This window comes from Heptranchias perlo, chromosome 2 (genome assembly GCF_035084215.1).
Source record: "Heptranchias perlo isolate sHepPer1 chromosome 2, sHepPer1.hap1, whole genome shotgun sequence".
In the NCBI taxonomy this organism is placed as follows: domain Eukaryota; kingdom Metazoa; phylum Chordata; class Chondrichthyes; order Hexanchiformes; family Hexanchidae; genus Heptranchias; species Heptranchias perlo.
The window spans coordinates 139909699-139918904 of record NC_090326.1 but is presented as its reverse complement, the minus strand read 5'-3'; the positions used below and the strand labels follow the sequence as shown (position 1 = coordinate 139918904).

The window sequence follows — 9206 nt, the reverse complement described above, 5'->3', positions numbered from 1 at the left end:
ATAAATGCTAATGTTCTTCTCCTCTCTTCTAGTACTATGGACCTTACCTCTGATGGGAGGCCAGGCAAATGGTCTGCTTCTGGCTGTACCTCTGTCATTGATGAGTAGTAAAGGCTGCAGCCTTGATTGATTTCAGCATTGATTTTATCCAGAATTAAGCCTCAAAATAGGAATACAAATATCCTACTAGTAAACAGCAGTGGACTGGTACCATGGAGTTATTCAACAAATAAGATGTCAGAACAGTTAATAATGTTGCTTTTTTGGCAGAATTTGCAGATCACTCCTGCTCTTCTTCAAATAGTGCCATGAGATCTTTTATATCCACCTAGCTCAATTGCTAAATTTAAATCTGAGATAGATAGCTTTTTGGCAACCAAAGGTATTAACGGATATGGGCCAAAGGCAGGTATTTGGAGCTAGGTCACAGATCAGCCATGATCTTATCAAATGGTGGAGCAGGCATGAGGGGCTGAATGGCCTACTCCTGTTTCTATGTTCTTATATCCACCTGAAAGATAAAAGGGTTAACATCGCCTCAAAAAGATGGCACCTCTGACAGTGCAGCACTCCCTCCGTACTGCACTGAAGTATCTGCCATGGTTATGTGCTCAAGTCCCTAGAGTGGGGTTTGAACAGTGAGTTTGGCAAGGTGGGTGAGGTGACTGACAGAGAAACATGGCTCAACAGCAAGTTCCTGCCCTCACCCTGCTAAATTAAAACAGTAAACTTGGCAAAGCTTTGAGCATTGCACAGTTTTTATTTTTTAAAAACTGTTTTGGTTTTTCAACGATCACTAATTTTTGAAGCAGTGGGATGGATTGAGGTCTATTCAGAAATATGCTGTTTTAATAGAAAATAATTTATGCTTTCATAAATATGTGGAAGCCTCAATTTAACTTACGATGCAATTGTGAATCAAACACAATACAGATAGGTCATAGAATCATAGAAAGCGACAGCACAGAAGGAGGCCATTCGGTCCATCGTGTCCTTGCCGGCCGAAAAAGAGCTATCCAGCTTAATCCCACTTTCCAGCATTTGGTCTGTAGCCCTGTAGGTTACAGCACTTCAAGTGCACATCCATGTACTTTTTAAATAAGTTGAGGGTTTCTGCCTCTACCACTCTTTCAAGCAGTGAGTTCCAGACCCCCACCACCCTCTGGGTGAAAAAAATTCTCCTCAGCTTCCATCAAAACTTTCTACCAATTACTTTAAATCTATGCCCCCTGGTCACTGACTGATAGAGTGGATAGGGAGGACCTATCTAGTCCCATCATAATTTTATATAACTCAATTAAATCTCCCCTCAGTGATGATGATGGTGTGATGACCTACCTGAATACTAACTTAACAGTCACATCTGGAATAAGAGTTCTCTGGAGCAAAGTGGAATCTATGTAAGGTACAAGAACCTAATCATCTGAGAGATGACAACATAATTACATCCAAACCCAGCCTGCCTGCGTTCATAACCAAAACAGCTCTGAATGAGTGTAGTCGAAACATGTGGGTTAAAACTGTACAGTATTAGTAACAAACACATTCATAAGAAATGCATTTGTCCATTATTTTTTACAAAAACACTAACCCTTTTAAAATAAACTGGTTAGCATCTTCATTAAAATCTTAGACTGAGGTATTTCATATGAATACTTAAATACATTCATTACTAATATCACAGTGTAACCCAAAAGTATCTGTAAGTATAGGTTTAATCTGCCATTGATTAGTTTTAAGGATGGTGAAATACTTATGTGCAATTGCAGAAACTACTGGCTTGAAATATCTGGGGATGATATCTCTACAAACAGGGAGATAAAGCAAATGTAGAGAAGGGGTATTTAGCATCAGAAATCTCTACTTTGGATCTTCCTGATGAAAGGAACTCCTACTCTCAAAAAGTGAACAAAGTAAGAATTCGAGTCATTGCCTAAAGGTCAGAAGTTTCAGGTGCCTAACACAAGGCGAGCGAGTTCACTTTTGCTGTAAAAACTTAACCAACTGAAATGAATGGTTAAACAAGTTCAATTAGGAGAGGAGGTTTTGGTATTTTGCTTCGAGAATCCTTCACAGAAGTAAAACAACCATCAAAACAGAAGCAAAGGATTTGATAGACCTCTAGGGTCCCTGGACAGAATTTTTTAAAAAAAAGTTAAATTGCAGCCTAAGCCAATTGATGTTGGATATGAAAAAATATAGTCTGGCTAGGAGAATAATCAGGATTGTTCCCTTAAAGTCCTGACTGAGAAATGAGTGATATGATTAGAACCAAATTGTTCAGAGAGAAGGCTGTATCTGTGTAGTCTAGAAATAATAATACTTCTCCAACCATGCCTAACCTTTAGGCAATGACTTTGAAGATAAGTCATTTCAAATAGGGCCAAGACAGCCACATGGGAGCTACCACATTGGTTAAGCTCAGAGGGGCTAGGGGAACAAAGGTGAAGCATTCTCGTGAAACCTGTCCAACATCATCTAAATGACAAAGAACAGGGAAGGAAATACAAAAGGTTCTTATGGGCCAAATCATTGTTAAAGGTATCATAATGACAGACCCAAGAGAATGAGCAACATAAAATTAACCCTTTGAGAAGGGAGGCAAAGTACTCTTAGGGATATACAAAAGTCAGATTGGCGTATAATGTGAATAAAGGACAAGCCACTTTCCGGAGATTTCTTCTTCTGGTAAGGACATCTGCCAATGCATTCCATGTTTTGGAGGTTACTAAGGAAGTCAAATGAGGAGTTCTCATCCTCTCAAAGATCTGGATGCTATATGATCTACCTGTACAGATTTCATGCCCCTTTCCTGATCAGCACCAATGACAGGATGACTTGTGAGGAGGAGTTTGATAACAGAAGGGAAGCAAACAACTTACACAGTTGCTTCTTATTGCACTCCTTCAGCAGACACCGGCAATAGAATAGAGGAGAACTGGTAAACTGGAAATGGTAAGCAGGAAAGGTGGTAAAGTCTTCAAATGATACAAATACCTGTAATGTGCACAAAATAGGGAAGGCCAGGAGTGAAACAGGGACCACCAAGGAAGAAAAAAATGGCTGAATGAGGAAAAAACAGAAGAAGGGGCACACAGAAAATGTAGGTAGAGACAAAAAGGCAAAATCAGTGGGTTGGCAAATTAATCAAGAACTGAAATGTAAAGCAGGTAAAATTTATATTCTAAGCACACAACTAAATTATGTTGACATCATGAAAATAGCTTAATTATGATGTCACCTTTTATACCTCACTGGAAGAGTCCATCAGAGAATTGCTCTCATGCAATCTTTTGAATAAGCACAAATATGCAGGGTGTAACCAAATTGGCACCTATCTTTATTAAAATGATCATTCACCAACACAGTAATGGGAAGCAATGGGAAATAATCATCAGAGCTTACCCCAAAATTCTAAACAGGGTGCAGCTCTTTGGCAGATTACTGTATGTTTAAGAATGAAATACAGTCCAGAGCATCTGTTGGTATTGTGCAGTTTATCCATAGATACTGTTTTGTATTTGGCAAAGTTGACCGAACAAAAGGGAGCAAAATGCAAAGCACTGTTTTCTTCATTAATACAAAGAAACATAAAATGTTCAATGTAAGTCTTTTTCTGGGTTTTACACATCAGAAGTCAAACTGAAAAAAATAGCTACAGTAGATTTTCTCAGCACAAGAAATATAATCAAGATACATAATCAGTTTGTCACAAAAAAAAAGCTTTATCTGTTCCAACTAACCAAAGATCAGGGGGAAAACTCTCTATACAGAGGTAGAGTCCAGTGCACAAGGCTAAAACAAGAATCACCAGTCTAAACCAGACTGAGCCAGATTCTACTGAGACCACTTTACATTTTAAGTAAGCATCAGACTGTATGTACATACATACAATAAATAGGTTATACAATCTTTAACAAGTTTAATAAACTTCACAAAAGTACACTTGTACTCAGATAATTACAGAATTCGTCAATGTTCATCTCACCAAAATTCACTCGCAGTCATGTTAACACAATGATTTTTCTCCCTAAAATACTTGGAAAATTGTGTATCAAAAAAAAATTAAACCATTGATTAAATCATTACGGGTGTAAAATATTAACTTGCACTTAAGGTTTTGGTCAAAATAGATTGGAGTTATAAGTATTGATTAAATAATTAACACAGCTAATTTTTTTCCCTAATTTTACTCCTCTTTTCTTCTGAAGGCATTGACTTTTGCTAGGAAATGGTTCCAAAGGTGCCAGCATCTCTCTGGTACCTCACTCAAATAGCCATTCTTTACACGAGACTGGGCAGTCCAAGGAGAGCATCACAGCCAAGCCCAATCCTGTCTTCCGCCAGCATCTGCACAATTCCCAGCAGCAGATATCTACCGGAAAGCAATGAACCAGTGGAAAGCCTGCCAATTTATTTTTTTGTGCCCAGGATGCTGAGGCCAAATGAAGCCGAGATCTGCTAACTCAGCACAGACCAGGAATCAAACTGTCCCTGGTCTGTATGGCTTGGTACTACACAGTGCAGTGCATTTACCCTCTGAGCCACTGGAGGAGCGCAATTAAATCATTTTTCATGTCTTGTCATTTTATGGGATCTCCCACAGTTGGTTCACAATAATTTTGCTTCAGATGAGCAAAATGGAATTTTTTTAAAAATCAATTAATGCAATGCCTGAGTCACTCTTAACTTTGACAAACACACTGGCATTAATTTACCCAATATTCAGATACTCTTATTTAGTACTAATTTCTCTCAACTGGCCACATTGTGTTTTCAATGGTTTATTTCATGCAAAAAGAAAATCAAGTAGATGTTTGCCTATAAAAAGGAGTTAAAACTCTCCATTAACAAGTATGTGCAGTTTTATCTGTGCTTCAATTTCCATCGGAGTCCCACATTGCAATCAGTCCAGTACAAAATACAAAATAATGTTTGATGAACAATTTTTGGAACCACTAAAAATGTGTACTAATAACAACAATAAGCTTGATTTGAGTGTGACAGACTAAAAGTTCCAAGTGCCTAATATGCTTATTAAGGAATCATACAAACTAAATTTTGAAAACTGCCAGAAGAGGGCACTGGTGAGGTCCATGAAATGGAGCATCAGAACAGAAAAGCAACTCTACCACATCTAACCCCATCCAGACCACTTGGTACAGTCCTGAGCAGCATGTTCCTGTGAATAACAGACCCATGACAAAACCCGTTCTGGATGTAATATAACGTATTGTTGAAAAGCATACAAAAGGCAAAAAAAAAAATCTATAAAATCAAGATATTAGGAATGAGAATGCTTTTTGATTTATATACCAATTATACTATAGTGACAGCATGTGCATGCTAACATAAGGTGAAAAGTCAAAGCTATACATTAGGAAATGACAGATATAAAATAAAACTTTGAATATATTCATAAAATCAATAGCGATATGAAAATAAAAGTGGCTACTCTAGCATAGATAGAGGTGGAATCTTGTGCTGCTCGACAGACTCTGCACTATGTACAGAGTACTACACCAAAAGCACAAAGAAGATAATGTACTGGCACAAAAACATCAATGTGTAGTGTCTTGTGGAATATATCGAGAGTATCTGACCAGGAACTGCCCAGCGTGGCATGTTTTGTTTCAGTGTGTGAAAGACCCACATAAGACAAGTGCACTAGAGTTGTGCGCGTCGTATGGTGGTTTTTCACAGGGCTGAAAGAATACCAGGGGTTTGCCTCCTCTGGGGAGATATTGCCTTTGTGGTAAGGTATGGGTGCAATTAATAGAATCGTAAGCACATCTTGAAATGGATTCTGAAATGCAGCAGATAGTTGCTGACCATCGTGTGACATTTCACACGAGTGGCTCATCTCCTACACACCAGTGAAAAGTTTGTTCCTGCGGGCCGTGAATTTACCAGTCACACCCTTAGAATAAATTAAGTTAAAACACTGCCACTCCACAAATTCATTCAGACGCGACTTGAAAGCAAATCTCTTATTTTTCCACGTGCTTCACGTATCTTCCCTGCAAACAGGCTGACAGCTTAAAAAGTGACACTCTTTCTCCTCAGTTTTCCATCTCCATACCCCCTTTTCCATTAATTATTGTGGCCCCCATATTAAAACCCATTTTAAAAGGGGGTTAGAGGCAGTGAAAATGCTAGAAATGTCAGTCCTTTCTCACAAATTCATACTGTTTTTTTTCTCCAATGAGATTTTCCATTTTCCTGTGCTACACAAGATGGAGGCACTGTAAAGGCATCTTGCCAAAGTCTAAAAAGTCTCTTTATTTTTTCCCCCCAGGCAAAATCTGGATGGATGACAGCAAATGTACACAAGCAAAATTGCCCACTGTTAGGGAATGATGGCCGGGGACCATCTGATCACAGTCAGATTATCTGCACTGGCCGAGCGTTTCCGAGCAGATTTCCTCAAGTCCTTGTACTTGTCCTCACATAGTCGGGATAGTGCCTGTAAGATTCAAAGTCGACAAAGGTTAACGGTGCAACAAAGAGTACAGACCACAACTGAACAAACAACTTTGGAACTTAGGGAGCGTGTCATGGGGTTCATTTTCCATTTATAGACAATCTTTTACTGAAGGTTATTCATCAGTCAGAACTACAGCTGACACTTGTGTTAACAATTCTTATAACTTTTGACCCTGCACACTTCAAGCAATAACTTTCATGCTATTTAATTTCATTGCTACGTGACAAAATATACTGGATATTTTGCTCGAGTAACTAGGTTCATTCCACTTAAAGGAGATTGGTCACCATGAACTTCTGGTTTGCAAACCAGACATTACATTTGTAAATAGGGATCAATTGCACGGTTATTATTAGTGGTAGCAGCTATGAACATTTTACTATAATTTTCATGATAATTATATTTTTAACCGTTTCAAAAGATCCAATCCCATCTTGAAGCACTGAGACAAATATCTTATGACGAGAACCACATACTTGCAGATGCGCTGTTATTTAATGCATGCTGGCCTGGCTGTGGGTGATCTGTGTCCTGTGCACAGAATGCAGGTGGTCATCACTATGACAAAACAGTGTTCATTTCTTTTGGCCAGTTTTCTCCCCCGCTCAACCGCTAAAGGTGCCCACCCCGCAGTATCTCACCCATTATTCATGTGAGAGTCTAGATAGTGACTAGCGGCTGTTCAACCTTTAGGCAGATAGGGATCACAGCCTAGCCCAATGCCGTCTTCACCCAGAATCCACACATGCACTTTCCAGAAAGAGTAACTGCGTAGCAATCAGGTGTGGCTTTCCGCTCCCTACTACAGGGAAGCAAAGTTCAATTGCAGTGCCCCTGTTGCCACCCCTGTAGAGATCAGCTATCTCAGCACAGACGGGGATATTAAACTGGGACCTGCTGGCTCATTTACATGCTATCTTTACCAACTTAGCTATTGTGGAAGCTCTTGGCTTCATTTATTGCAGGTAATTTGAACAAAACACTGCACAATTTACCACTGTTAAATCCTCTGATAACCGTCGCAACCTACCAGCAGCTAGAAAAATGGAAAATGCTGGAAACACATGGGAAACACTCAGCACGCAAGAAAGACAAGTGACAGAGCCTGCTGAGGATTCACCCGCCTCCCTCATTCAAATACTAATCAATCTGCTGTGTCCAACATTTTCTATTTTTATTTCAGGTTTCCAGCTTTTGCAGTTTTTCTTTTTAACACTAGCTTTAGCCATCTTTCTCATTCCTATATAAATCTCCCTTTTATATGTTTGAGGTTTGTTTCCACCTTAAGTTTGTTTTAATAAAGCCTGCTCAACATCAATAAAGATAGCTGGCAGAGGATTTCACTGTACAGCTCATGTCCATCATAGACAGCAAACTCAGAGCTCGTTTTCAGTGAAGAACAAACAAACTTTCATTTATACAGTATAGAAATTATTGTATAAATAAAGGTCTTGTCGAGACGGTAGAACCAGATACATCCATTAAAGAACTGGCTATATGTTCACTGGATGCCTTATAAATTGATGAACACTTGAAACAATTCAGTCTCTGACCTGTCCTGGTAACATTTTGTAAATCTGTTATCTTACTCTGAATAGAACAGGTTGGGTGATTCACCCATCCAGTCTTCCTCACTCACTGAGAGCTCCAGACTAACCTCCCTTCAGCACCTCTCCCCGATAGCACAGCCAACACAAAGAACTCATCAAACCAATACAATTGAAGCATCATTGGCCAAACGTGTTCCTCAGCTTACAAGGCATTCTTATGTTTGAAGGCAACATTTAGAAAGCCTTGACCCTGGTATATAGAGAGGCAAGCTGTGACCCTGACTGACAAATGACCAGGATTGAAATAAGCACCTGTTCACGACAGGCAAGAGCAAGCTCAGACAAATACAATTATTTTTACCTGACCCTGGGACAGTGCATCGAGTTCACATTATCTGGTGTTAGATAATACCACAAAGGAAATAACGCAACCCCACCCCTGCAGTGTGTGCAATCGGCCTGTGAGTGATTGTAGAAAGCCTGTTATAAATATTTGCATCGCTATTCACTTATTTCAGTTGCACCCGAGATAAGTGATTGCTTTGCTCTCTTAGGGATGCATGTGCTTTTCCAAATGATTACTACCCCCAACTGATAAATCATTGCCGTAACAGGTGGTAATAGAATCATTGTTAGTCTCAGATCTAAATCAATTCAAACGACTTAAGGAGCCTTCAAATCAAAGTCATTTACCTCATCTCATTTATGCACATGTGAAATTATGGGTATAATGGGTACTGAGTAATGGGGATCTCAAAGCAGTGGGAGAACATCTCACTTATGAAGCTTTATATCATAATGCACCATCATGGATGGATTATGGTTTATGTCTGCACTCAAATACAGAATCAGTAACCAGATGTATCTTATCAATAAATCAACATAGAATGAATAAATTCAGCACAAGTTCAGGAATGAAATGAGGCAGCAAAAATGTGTTAAAAGTTATCAAGAATATTGAAAGGCAACAATTTTAATGTAAATATATACTTTACTAACCATTCAGTGAATGAATAGTTAAAATTAAATTTCCGAGTGAAACTGGGACACGATCAGTATACACTCCACCATGACCAGTACTAGACACCCATCTTTTCAATTAATATTGTAGATTCAATTCTAACATAGTTACTAACCATATTTTAAAGTAAGCAAAAAGCTATACTTTA

At 38.8% G+C, this 9206-nt stretch overlaps 1 protein-coding gene across 1 annotated transcript in view; it reads right to left on the bottom strand.

Moving 5' to 3' along the window:
• Positions 1 to 3316: 3316 nt before the first annotated feature.
• ccny (cyclin Y) overlaps positions 3317 to 9206 on the bottom strand; it is a 251570-nt gene continuing 245680 nt past the window's right edge. The window contains exon 10 of the mRNA XM_068007745.1: positions 3317 to 6466. Within this exon, the coding sequence (XP_067863846.1) occupies positions 6350 to 6466 (117 nt within the window). The 3' untranslated portion in view covers positions 3317 to 6349. The remainder of the gene's footprint in view (positions 6467 to 9206) is intronic.